The sequence below is a fragment of the Crocodylus siamensis genome, chromosome 1, assembly GCF_052110815.1.
Source record: "Crocodylus siamensis isolate JL-2025a chromosome 1, ASM5211081v1, whole genome shotgun sequence".
In the NCBI taxonomy this organism is placed as follows: Eukaryota; Metazoa; Chordata; order Crocodylia; family Crocodylidae; genus Crocodylus; species Crocodylus siamensis.
Window position 1 is genome coordinate 265,176,230 of NC_143395.1, and position 12,050 is coordinate 265,188,279.

General features: G+C 40.4%; 1 protein-coding gene across 5 annotated transcripts in view; it reads right to left on the minus strand.

Annotated features, from left to right (window-relative positions):
• The window catches only part of GK (glycerol kinase), a 50,804-nt gene that overhangs the window by 13,711 nt on the left and 25,043 nt on the right, over positions 1 to 12,050 (minus strand). For 3 of the 5 annotated variants that reach the window (XM_090061935.1, XM_090061955.1, XM_090061916.1), the window contains 7 exons: positions 11,411 to 11,446; positions 10,728 to 10,795; positions 8,232 to 8,274; positions 7,122 to 7,202; positions 4,713 to 4,791; positions 3,112 to 3,208; positions 2,263 to 2,347 (listed from right to left, as the gene is read on the minus strand). In XM_090061935.1, coding sequence (XP_089918061.1) covers positions 2,263 to 2,347; positions 3,112 to 3,208; positions 4,713 to 4,791; positions 7,122 to 7,202; positions 8,232 to 8,274; positions 10,728 to 10,795; positions 11,411 to 11,446 — 489 coding nt within the window. The remainder of the gene's footprint in view (positions 1 to 2,262; positions 2,348 to 3,111; positions 3,209 to 4,712; positions 4,792 to 7,121; positions 7,203 to 8,231; positions 8,275 to 10,727; positions 10,796 to 11,410; positions 11,447 to 12,050) is intronic. The other 2 variants (XM_090061945.1, XM_090061925.1) reach the window with 1 other exon arrangement.

A 12,050-nucleotide genomic window follows, 5' to 3' on the forward strand; every position in this document is an offset into this window, starting at 1 on the left:
GGGAGAAAGGAGTACAGCTGTACCACTACATCCTCTTTGGATCTGCCCCTGCACCCAGTGAGGCACCTCATACCATATGAAGGTAACGACGGCCAAAATGTAACACTATTTATGAAACACTACCTGAAAAGCAATGCGTCAGACCAAGACTTCTGCTCACAGATAGCCAGCATAGCCTCTAAAGCAGGTTGAAAGAGGACATTCTGGAGACTTATTGACTTCTCACTCTCCTGGGAAGCTTACACACCAGGGCTAGGGACAGACATTTAACAAACCAGAGCCTGGACTGAGTCAATATTTGCAGGTTAGTCTAACCTGGCTAGGCTGAACCAGTTTGTAACTGGACAGACATGCTCTCTGGACTGAGGGAATTAAGGCACATGCCTGCAGTGGCTCAGGCTACAAGCTGGGGGACAACAGATCAGCCCTCCCTTTCCTTGCACACTACTGAGCTGAGTGGGGTGTGGGCAGGCCCCAGCAGGACCTTTGATTAGGGCGGTCTGCCTGCATGGTCTCAGGTTGTTCTCTGCTGGCTGCTCAAGGGGTGGGAGTGTTGCCAGACCCCAGCCCAGGGCTAGCACTCTGAAGGCAAGGGAGTGGGGGTACAGTACATGCATCTGTTGACGACACTGAACTTTACAATCTTCCTCTCCCTGCTTCGTCATACTGTCTGCAGCAAACTGACAGGCGAGCAAGCCAGCAGGGGACTGATAACAGTGATTATCACCTCATCAGCAAAACAACAGCCTCTCTCCATTACTTCAAACTCTTCTTAAAACAGCTTACCAGCTGACCTGTTAATCAGCTCTAAATAGCCCTAAGAGGTCACTGTTCTGTCTGCCTATCCCAGTGAAATTGGAGAGACACACACACAGAGACACCTCTCAGCATTAGGTAGCATACCACGTGCCTAGGGTCCATGAGGCTGAGGTCCGTGCTGTGGGAGATGGAAGGGAGAGAAGGGGTGAGGGGATTCTTGCTTATGCAGTGAGCAGTGAAGCGGGGAGTCAGGTAGACCCTGCTGTGCCTGCAGCCTCTGCCAGAGCTCTAGCTAGGGAGCCGAAGGGAGGGGCCAGCCCTGCTGTGGACCACAGATATCCACCCAGCCCAAGAGCATGCCCAGATGCTGGGGGTACCTGGTTTGTCTTAAACCAGCAAGGGGTCTGGGACAGACATTGCATAAACCGGTTTGAGCCAAATCAGTTAAGTCTGATACTACATTCAACTGGTTTATCTCTAGCCATTTTCAGACTGGTTTATGTGCGCTGAACATCTGTTCTGTTATAGGCTTAAACCAGTTTGTGTGTAATGTCTGTCCCTAGCCCAAGGGCTTTACTAGCCTCTATGAAGCATTTAGCTACCATTTCCTAGATATATTTCCTTATCCTTCCCCTGGACGCAAGCACAGCTGTAAATGCAGAAGTACCAAATTGCATCTGTGGGATGGGGTAAAGAAAAGGTAACTGGTCTAGTGTCTAAAGTGCTTATACATGTAGAGATAAGTATTATTTTTAAATGACTCTAAAAATATACAAGCAGATTAAATTAAACTTTTAGCCCTCCCCTGAAGGGATGATTCTTCTTTCTACAGAAACCAGGGCAGAGTACTACAGAAAAATCTGAAGTAATCTGCTGCCTACAAAAGCTCATACTTCTCTAAACTAGTATGTCTCAGAGGTGGTCCTTCTTAAATCAGGATGCAGTGTGCCTTGAGATCCTTTCACCACACAAATGTTAGCTGTTATGTGTGCAAACATGATTCACAAAATAAGCTATGTTAAACAGAAACCTATGGTTTTAAAAACCATTCTGACTTGGTGTGGGCTTGAGTGCTTTGCAGCACACACATACTTATTTTTCCATAGTCAAAAAAACAAGTGAAAAATAAATAAATAAAAAGAGTTGGCATTTTTCAAGAGGTGCCTCAAGTATAAGACGACGTGCTTGGACCCTAAAAATGGTAAGATGAATCTCTGTTCTAAAAGTTGCCACCTTGACTTGCCTCCTGCCTGACAAATTAGCACATAGTATTCCATAAACGCAACCTATTTCTACCAATGTAAAGGCTCCCGCAAAATCACTGTTCATGAAGAAAAAGAACACAAGCACAATCACTAAATTTGATGGGATGTTTTCATTTACTTGTTCTGAGTAAATGTTTTGTTAAAAAGACAAACTTTTTTACAATATTCCAAACTCACACTGTTTATAGTAAACTAATTCAAAACAAGAAAGGCCCAGGAATTTCTGGTTCACTGTTACCTCTCGTGTTTGAAAGCAGACAGCCTCTAATGCAGCAAAGGCAATGTGATTTTTATTTGTAAACTGAGTAAGGCCACAGATAATACTGTTGAAGAGAAAAAAAAATTAACACACAGATAAACAATTAGGAATCACTCATTTTAACCATACCATTCCAAGTATTTTAATGCTTAGTATAAAAAAAAAAACAAACAAAAAAACAACCCCCCCAAAAAACAAAACAGTTGTGGTTTTACAGGTAGCATTAAAAATAATAAAACCTATTTTATATTCCTCCCCTCCCTGCAAGTATATTTTCAGTGGATGAATGTTTTTGGTTAGCGTGCCACATGTTAGCCCTGCACTCTTCCCAAGTGCCACTCTGATGCCCTTCCCCTGCCAGATTTGCCACTGCTCTCCTCCCTGCCCAATTTGCTGATTCATTTGCTTCTCCTCGACTTATGGTCCCTGACTCATCTGCCGTTCTGTTTCTTGCCCTATCTGCCTCTGTGCTGCCTGCTCCCTCTCATCTGCCACGTGCCATGAACAGAGGCTGCCCATGCCACTTGCACCACATGTGCTGCTCTTGGCCAGCCATTTTAGAAAGTGGTTGCGCTTTTGAGCTGAAGAGCAGCCTGATATGCTGACTTCAAACACCCCCTGCTGCTCTCATCTTTTCTTCACAATGCAGTAGCAATTCTCTCAAAAGGACAAAAGAAAAAAATTCAATTAAATTCTGTGGCGTTCTTGAAGGAGAAGGAGCAAGTTCAATGAATAAGGTTAGTGGCCCCACCTACCCATTAGAAGTCAAGGATTGTTTACAATATCACCAGGCCTTTCTGCTCATATAGTATTCAGTCAGATCCTTACCCTCTTGCACTGGGTTCCCAGTACGGTGCATAGAGTCCTGAAAATGCTGGCACGAAGTAGCAGCCATAAGAAGTTCCCACTTCAGCAGCAAGTTTTTCTAGCACACACAAACACAGAGTCTTTACTTAGCTCTATGCCCAAATACATTTATAGAGAATCATAGACTCATAGAAGTAGGGTTGGAAGGGACCTTGTAGATCTTCAAGTCTGACCCCCTGCCTGGGCGGGAGAAAAAACAGGCTCAAATGACTCCAGCCAGGTAGGCATCAAGCCTCCTCTTAAAGACCCGCAGGGTAGAAGCCAGCACCACTTCACTTGGAAGCTGGTTCCAGCTCCTAGCTGCCCTGACTGAAGTAGTTCTTACGGATGTCTAGTCTAAACCTACTCTCCAGCAACTTGTGGCTGTTATTCCTTGTTATGCCAGGGGTGCTCTCCCAATCCTCGCTGGTCCCTCCTAGTGAGTTTATAGATGGTCACCAGGTCCCCCCTCAACCTTCTCTTGTGAAGGCTGAACAGGTTCAGGTCCTGCAGTCTCTTGTAGTGAAATAAGTGTTTGATTTGGTATGTTTTCCTGTCCCAGAAATTATTGTTTAAGAGACAATTAAAAACACATCTATGAAAACAGTTAAAAATACTACAACTAGAAGGCAGGCATGGCTATTCTGGCACCCAGACGGCTAAGCAATGATCAGAATTAAGGAAATTAAGATTCAAATTTATGAAGGAAATCAATGGGATCGGTAGATAACCAGCATCTCAGACCACTTCTAGTTAAATGATCACATCTAGGTTTAGGTTGCAAGACTTTAGAAAATAAGTTGGATATTGTTGGGTTTTATTTATTTTTAATGTATGCAATTTTATAACATTCAGAATTTTAAATTCACAATTTATATCGGGGTACAATGTCCAAACTGTGTAAGTGCCCTAATTCTCACTGACCAGTCACTTGAAAACAAACACAAAGTTTATACACTTTTGCAAATTTTACCCGTTACCCTCATTTTTAAAAGTTACTTTAGCCTCAGCTTCTGTAATACTAAACTGGAAACTTACATACTATTGTGTGTTTTTTCAAAACAGAAAAGTGTTAACTACCCAGATTCCTCTTGTTTTTTTCCATTCTCAGTCATCATGGATATCCTGACTGGATACTAAAATCATATACCAAACTAAATGCCACTTAACCATCATGTAGATTGAGACCTTCAATTAGCTCGGTATTACTACTCTCTTCCACAGAGATCACAACATACAAGGCCATGGTCCTACACTTGGGATCACAAGGCCTGGGAAAGAATTTATAGGTTTTATGATCCAAGTTTCAGTGAACTTCATAATGAAACTAATAAATTCACCACTTCTGTGATACTTTCCTAGATGTCAGCTTAATGTGGCTCTCAGCAGTTTTAGTACAAGTGCTTTTTTGCAGAAATCCAACATCATTACAGTATTTTGGGGAGCGACTAATTGCAAATAGCTGCACACGTTAGTCAACATTTATATTATTGAACTTCTCTAAACTTGTTTCTTTTGACTTTTCATTCAATACTAGAGACTTCAAGACAGTTTGAAGAAGCCTGCAAATTATGAATACTTACCAACTTCCTGGGAAGATTTCACAATACCAAGATTGTCTCTCAGCCAACGAACAACAGCCCCAGCTATGGCAACAGACCCCTACAGGAAATGAAGTCATACATTTAGTTTATTAAATTTCTATCAGGCACTAACTGAAAATTTTGTTTTCACTGATTATTTGTATGTGGTCAGAGAAGAAGAAAAGGAGGGAACACTGTGCCAACTCCACACTCTATGTGACTAATTGTTAGGATGTTTGTCATTCTGGTCCAATAGCCCAGGTTCCAACCTAAAGCTCCTTGTGACAAAAATACATCCACCAAACTTCAAGGATTCTTCTGATATCTGACAGGCAAGGTTCTTTGAGTAGATGTGATATCTTTTATTAGACCAACTGAGTAGTTGGAAAAAAGTTCTTGGCAAGCTTTCAGACACAGTCACCCTTCTTCAGGCATACGAAGTCTCTGCTGGTCTGAGACTCCAAGGAACGAGAGACGCTAAGTGTGGCGGGATGTCAGTGAGAATGTAAATAGAAATTAGAAAGACAAAAAGGTAAAGCCAGTAAGGGAGCGGGAAGAAAGCAGGGGAGAAAAAAAATGCCAAAGGGGAGACATTATAGTGATAAAATATGAGTTAGAAAAGAGGCTTTCAGTGAAAAAGGAAATAGTAGGAGATCAAGAGAACAGGAATAGTTGTCCTGTGAGAAATGTACCCCCACAGGTAGTTGAGTATTCTCATCTTTGATAGATTTGCAGTGTGTATTCATTCTGCTGCGCAACTGTTTTTTGGTTTTCTCCAACATATTTTCCATCAGGGAATTTGGTGCACTGGATGACAGGTATAACATTTATGCAGGTGCAACTGTACGATCTAGGAGTCGTGATGGTTTTGTTGTGGGTGGAGACGTGTTGGCAGGTTTTGCATTTCTTGTTCTGGCATAGTCTGGATCCATTGCTTTCTTTCCCCTTCCTTCCCTGCTTTACCTTTTGTTTTTTTAATTTCTATCCATTTACATTCTCATTGACGTCCTGCCACACTTTTAGCTTCTCTCATTCCTTGGAGCCTCAGACTAGCAGAGACTCCCTATGCCCGAAGAAGGGCGATTGTGCCCAAAAGCTTGCCAAGAACATTTTTCTAACTACTCAGTTGGTCCGGTAAAAGACAATCACATCTACTCAAAGAACCTTGCCTGTCCTCTGTCCTTAGACCAACATGGCTACAACCAAAAACCCAGCACTGATATCTGAAGTACTTTTCACATACTTATGTGCTTAAGATGAGGGTTTAAGAATGTACATCCATATCTAGAGATGTTTAAACAAAATTTAGATACTTCAGTTGCACCAGTAAAAGTTCTCCAATACCAGAAGTTTTACTTTTGTACATGCTCATCACATCTAAGACCAACCAGGATACTCAACCTATGCATTCCTGTATCTTTGCCTTTTCCTGTCCCAAGACTATTTTTTAATCTATGAACTATTTCATAAGAATAGTGATATGTTTGTTTAAAAAAAAGAAAGAACCTCTGTACAAGATACAGCAGTACAAGCTGATAGTCTTGTTTTAAAAACAAACAAACCCTACTGGATTGACCTTTCAGAGAAGACATACTGAGGAATATCAATTTTGTGGATCCCAAAAAACGAAGGCATTTTTCAACATGCACAGAAGCAGACCATTAGATGCCAGAGGAACTTTAATGTTAAACAGTTAGGCAATTACAGACTTCAGGTGTCTCCAGAGTTAGGTGGTAGCCAATAAAGGGTTTTAAGGATAGCAAATTAGGCAACTAAGGGTAATGCTCACAACAAAAGTTAGGAACCCAAATTCTGCTGAAGTCCAAGAGAGATTCTGGAAACCTACTTAACTTGCCTTTAAATATATACAATTCATCAAAATTTTGCTAAAAGCCTATTTGAAAGCTGGAAGTTTAATTGCTATGCTTCTCCAGGTTATCTTGGTTTCTGTTTGTATATTTTAAATTTCTCTCCTGAAGCTGGGTGCCTAACTCTTGGACATGGCAATACCAACACTGCAAAATCGAAATCAATTTTCAGTTCTTGTCCCCAGTTCTTTTGTGAACATACATGGAACCTAACAAGTCTACTAGGTGCTACTGGTCCTTCATTTTTCTGTAAATACTGGTAATGCCAGCGGAGGGTGGACCCCAAAAATCCCTACACTTGTCCTACACTTAGAAGTTAAGCTGATAAAACATCGTCTTGTTTAAAAAAATGGAAATTTAAACACACTCTCTTACTACTACTTTTTAGCATTCTGTTTGTTTAGGTTAGAAATAGTGACTAAAAGGTTAGAAATAGTGACTGCTATTTTTTACAGCAGAAAATTATTTATTCTTTTGGATGCTGGATACTTATTTTGAAGAGAATGAAAACAAAAACACAGAAAGGAATTATTGTACTTACTTCTAGTGCATAATATACAGGCTTGTCCCTGCCCAGCTGGTAAGCCACTGTGGTCAGAAGGCCATGCTCAGAAAATACAGACTTCAGAGAGAGACAGAGAGAGAGAGAGAGAGTAAACGATGAACTACTTTAAAAAATGGTTTACGAATCAGAAACAACCGATACATAAAATACAAAAACTACTATATAAGATACTAAAACATCTTCAAATTAAAAGCAATTATTTTTTTACAACTAAAAATATCAAGAGTAGGAAACAATCTTTAAATGTAACAATATTTTCTCTGGCAAACTTTCTAGAAGTTAGCCAGTGGTTTAGCCTAATACACAAACCACAGCCCACAACCATTGGTACCTGGCCCTTACTGTTTACACGCATTGCTGGAGACCTCTATAGAGTCTTCCCAGTAAAGAACCTGGAGCCTGAAGCAACTGCTAAAAAGGAGAAGCCACAAGCCTGATGTCTCTACTAGCTGAAGCTGAAACATATAGATATCTAGTTATCTACAGATATCTATATCTATCTATAGATAGATAGATAGATGGCCCAGAAGGGAGAGGAATAAAAGCATATACAAGTGAATAGAGCAAGACAAAACTTGATGAGGTTCATGTCAGCAAACTGAGAAACTGGGAACAAGTTAAAACAATGGATTCTTGTTCATGCATGCCTTGAATTAAAGGCACTGCTTTTTAAATCCTATAGATTACAACATGCCTTTTCCTCTTGCAACAACTATTAGCAATAAAGTAGAGTACAAAAAAAAGCAGTCTTAAAGTGGTATTGCAGAATTATCCCAAGCGAGGGTCATTAAATATGAGAGCACATGAACAAGCTCATTTTGCATTCAGGTACCCATTTTCTATTACTCAGCTACTCCATAACACAAGATTAAGCCAAGTGAGTTCTATATTATGTCATTTTGAACTTTATAAACGTATGAACATCCCAATATACAAAAAGAAAAATAAGTAACTAAACCAAGAGACATCACGCAGAAAAAAAAATATGAAGGGTTATGTAGCAAGATTGGTTTCTTTAGAAAAAGGAATAAATCTGTATGAAAAATATGGTTCAGTGTCAAGCTATTTTAAATTCAAACAACCAACCTTTGGACCTGTATTGCAAAGCAAGAAACAGCCTGTTCCATACCTAGAGTAGAAGAGAACATGTGTTAATTTACATACATGTTGGCATTCATTTATCATATTTTAGTTATGGGGATGTCATGGCAAAGCCGTTTAGTGCATCAAAACAATAACACTTTTGTACAGCTAATGAACCAACTAGTTTAATAATACAAGTATAAAATACGCATTTGTATGAACCTTACCTTTTAATCACATCACCAAACTTAAAGCAGCAAGGGAATCTTGCTGCAATAGAAAAATCTATTACTATAGCCTTTAAAATACAAATGGCTGGTTTCTTTAGAAAATGCAAAAGAAGATATACAACTATGAAGAAGCTGCCATAAAAAAAAAACAACTCAGAATAAATTATGGCAGATTAGCAGATGCAGCAAAAACAAAAAGCTCTCTTTCTAATATGCTATCAGACTATTACTAGCGGTTCACTAATAAAGATTTTCTTGGGCAATACCGATAGCCGACGATTAACCAACCATATTGGCTGATGCCGATCCAATAACTGATATTTAGTAATACTGTAGTGCAAGGCATTTTAAATTACTGACATAAATAAACCTTTGTTTGTTTGTTTTTCATTTAAACAGACTTACAGCTCCTGCCTGTTTTGGTCCTTAATGAGGAAGGCAGAAACCGCCTTATTCCCATGCACGTCACCCCCTTGCTCATGGTTCCTACTAGCAGCCCTGCTCCCCACGCAACCTATGCTGCTGTGTCAGGCAGGTAAAGCAGACCCTCGCATGGACAGCAGCGCCAGTCTGTGTGTTTAGAGCCCGAGAGCATGCTGCTGCTTCAGGGCCAGCGGGCACCGCACAGCCATGCTCCCATTAGCCATCAGGGAGAAGCCACTTTCACAAATGCGCCCAGTACCTAGCAAAGCAAAACAACCCTTGCGCGGTGCCTTACCCTGCCTGTGCATACCCCAACGTCTCTGCAGCAGCCTAGGTGCTCAGGCTCCAGCTACAAGCACAGTGTTGCCATGGCGGCAGCAGCGGCAGGAGCCAGTAACAATCCCTCTGCTGCTGAGCATTGCACCTCGTGTCTGCTCTCCAGCACCCCTCCCCACCCCCCCGCTCACTGGGATCTGTAGTCTAGCACAGGGTCGGGCTGGCGGCAGGGTGAAAGGACCGGACCACACTCGCCAGGGTGCTCAAGGCATGTGGCTGTAATTATTGGCTATAACCACCCAAAAAAACCTGATAGCCAATAACTTCTTTTCTCTTTTTAATCAGTGCTGATCCGATAGGCAACCAATATATTGGTACACCCCTAACTATTACATTGGTAACCTCTAAATATTTCTCATGTATTTTTCACAAAAAAGATGAAACAAGAAAATGCACCTGGAAGTGTAAAATTTTATTTTTTGGACTCGGAAGACATTTTGAAAAGAGGGTAAGTTGTGAATATCTTCTGTGAGTTAATGGAACAAAAATGTTCTGTGCAAGTCTGACCAGCAGTTGAAACTTCAAGTTCAAACAGGTGGCAAAAGTGTATATTATTTAGCAACAAGCACTGATCAGTGAAACACCAGGAGCTGCTATTCACCCAGCAGCAGGCTCTGCCTGAGCAGCAGCAACAGTGGGAGGGCAGAGGGGTGAGGAAAATCAAGAGGTGAAATCAGAGGGATGGGGGAATATGGTATCACTTGACTGCTAGATGGGGTGGGGACAGAGTCTTACCTGCTTCCAAACAGGGCTGCTGTGAGCCAGTCGGAACCTGGGAGGGACGGGCTGCCTACTCTCCCACCAGGACTGCTGGGAGTCATCTGCAACACCAGCTGTAGACAGATTCTCCACAACAGCCCTGGAGTGTGGGTAGTTGACGAGGGCTAGTGCCTTGCTCACTGCCACAACTGGTAGCTAAACAGCATTACCACATTTCCTCGCATACAGTGCACATGCAGATTTTCAGCAAGTTGTTTTTGGAAAAAATGTGTGGGCTACATGCAACCCCCTCCATCCCCCCCAAACAAACCAAAACCAAACAGTATTTTTGTGTAGTCAAGAAAGGCGTGGAGGGCAAGAGCAAACATTTTCCAAGGTGTATCTCGAGTCTTAAGAGGTTGTAAATCACAGCTATATTGTAATCCTGCATTTATTTAAACTTGGGCCACTCAAATTGAAGTCAAATTTTAGAAGTTATGGATTTTGCTATGGAAGATGCAATTTTAGATGACTATCATCATAGGATATTTAACATATTTTTTCAAGTAAAAAGTTTCAGGGTTAAGTTTGCAGTGTGTTCAATATTGAGTTAGGCACTTACTAAGGTTAAAAAAAGTTACCTATCCACATGCAGGTATTTTTAAAAAGAAGAAAGAAAAAGGAGTTGCAGTCACTTGTGCTCAGCAACTCTCAGCAATTAGCTAGGATAAGGTCACAAATCTATCTTTATGTATTCACCACAGAATGAAGATGATCCAATGCCATTTACAATGTGCTCGTTCTAACTTACGTATTTTTTGCTTGTCCATCCCTAAAACACATTTGTCCAACTAGTGCGGCAGATTGGTCACCCAAGCACTGAAAAGGAGAAATATTTTAAAACAAAGGCATCCATATGGACTACTGCTTAAAACAGAACTAAACCAGTTATTCTGGCCTACAGTTATGACCCATTTGGGTTAAGTGCATACATGTGAAGTGAAAAAAAATGTATACACCTTCAGTCTCTTTATTCACACTTACTCTCCTCAACTAAAACCATCAAAAAAAGCTGTCAGTTAGTTATGACAGCAAATCAATTTAAGGAAATTCAAACAACCAAATGTAGCATCAACACATGTCTGAGTCTGATACTCTCAACATTTCTGTATAGAAGTCTGGTACTTTAAGCCTTTATTTGGTGATACATTATCCTCTTTTCATAGCATTTACTTAAGTGGAGCTACCTTCACAGATAATAAAGATCAATGCTAATAATTCAGTTGGGCTTGATAATGAAAAGCAGGCTTGGATGTGAGCCTGGATGTCAGCAAGAACATACACCATGCTTGCTAGAATTAAAAATGACATGTTTCAACACAAGTCTGCTTATTCTGCAACAATATTAATTCATTTTAACACTTCTATACAGTGAAGATCTTTCTCTATAAAATCAAGCTCTCACACCAGACTTTGAATTGGAGTACAACTCACCCCAGAAATTGGTACACCTGTCAAAGCTCCAGACTTCTGACAAAAAAGGCAAACATGTAAGATTGGATTATTTCCCATTTCTTAAATAAATATTGCAATAATTGTGCAATAAAGAATGATCCATTCATTTTAACAGAATGATGCATGCTTCATATATGTATGGAAACCAAGCTCTAACCCACATGAAAATGGGTAGTGACTTAAAAGCGAAGAACATTTTTTAGTAAGTGCATTCAAAACATAAACATTCAACAGAAGACAGTGAAACATTTAGCAAGAGTAACAAGTTTCTAACATGGTTTCTTGGTAAAAGCTGGACATCACAAGAGTGCCAAAAACACAGCTTGCATTACTTTTCTTCTCCCTTCACTGAGGTACACTCCAAAAAACACCAAATTTAACTCATTTGTCTGTATTTTTACAAGCTAGTATGCAATATGAAAATCATGATCAATACTATATCATGGTGTGGCAAATTAGCATGAATGAAAAATGCTGTTCAGGTTTGTTTGGGTTGGGGTTTTTTTTGGTTTTTTTTTGTTTTTTACATGCCTGGGACTCAACTGATATGCCCAAGAGCTACATATAGGCTAATCCTACTCTCATCAATTTCCACATAATTGCTAAACACAGGGCCTGA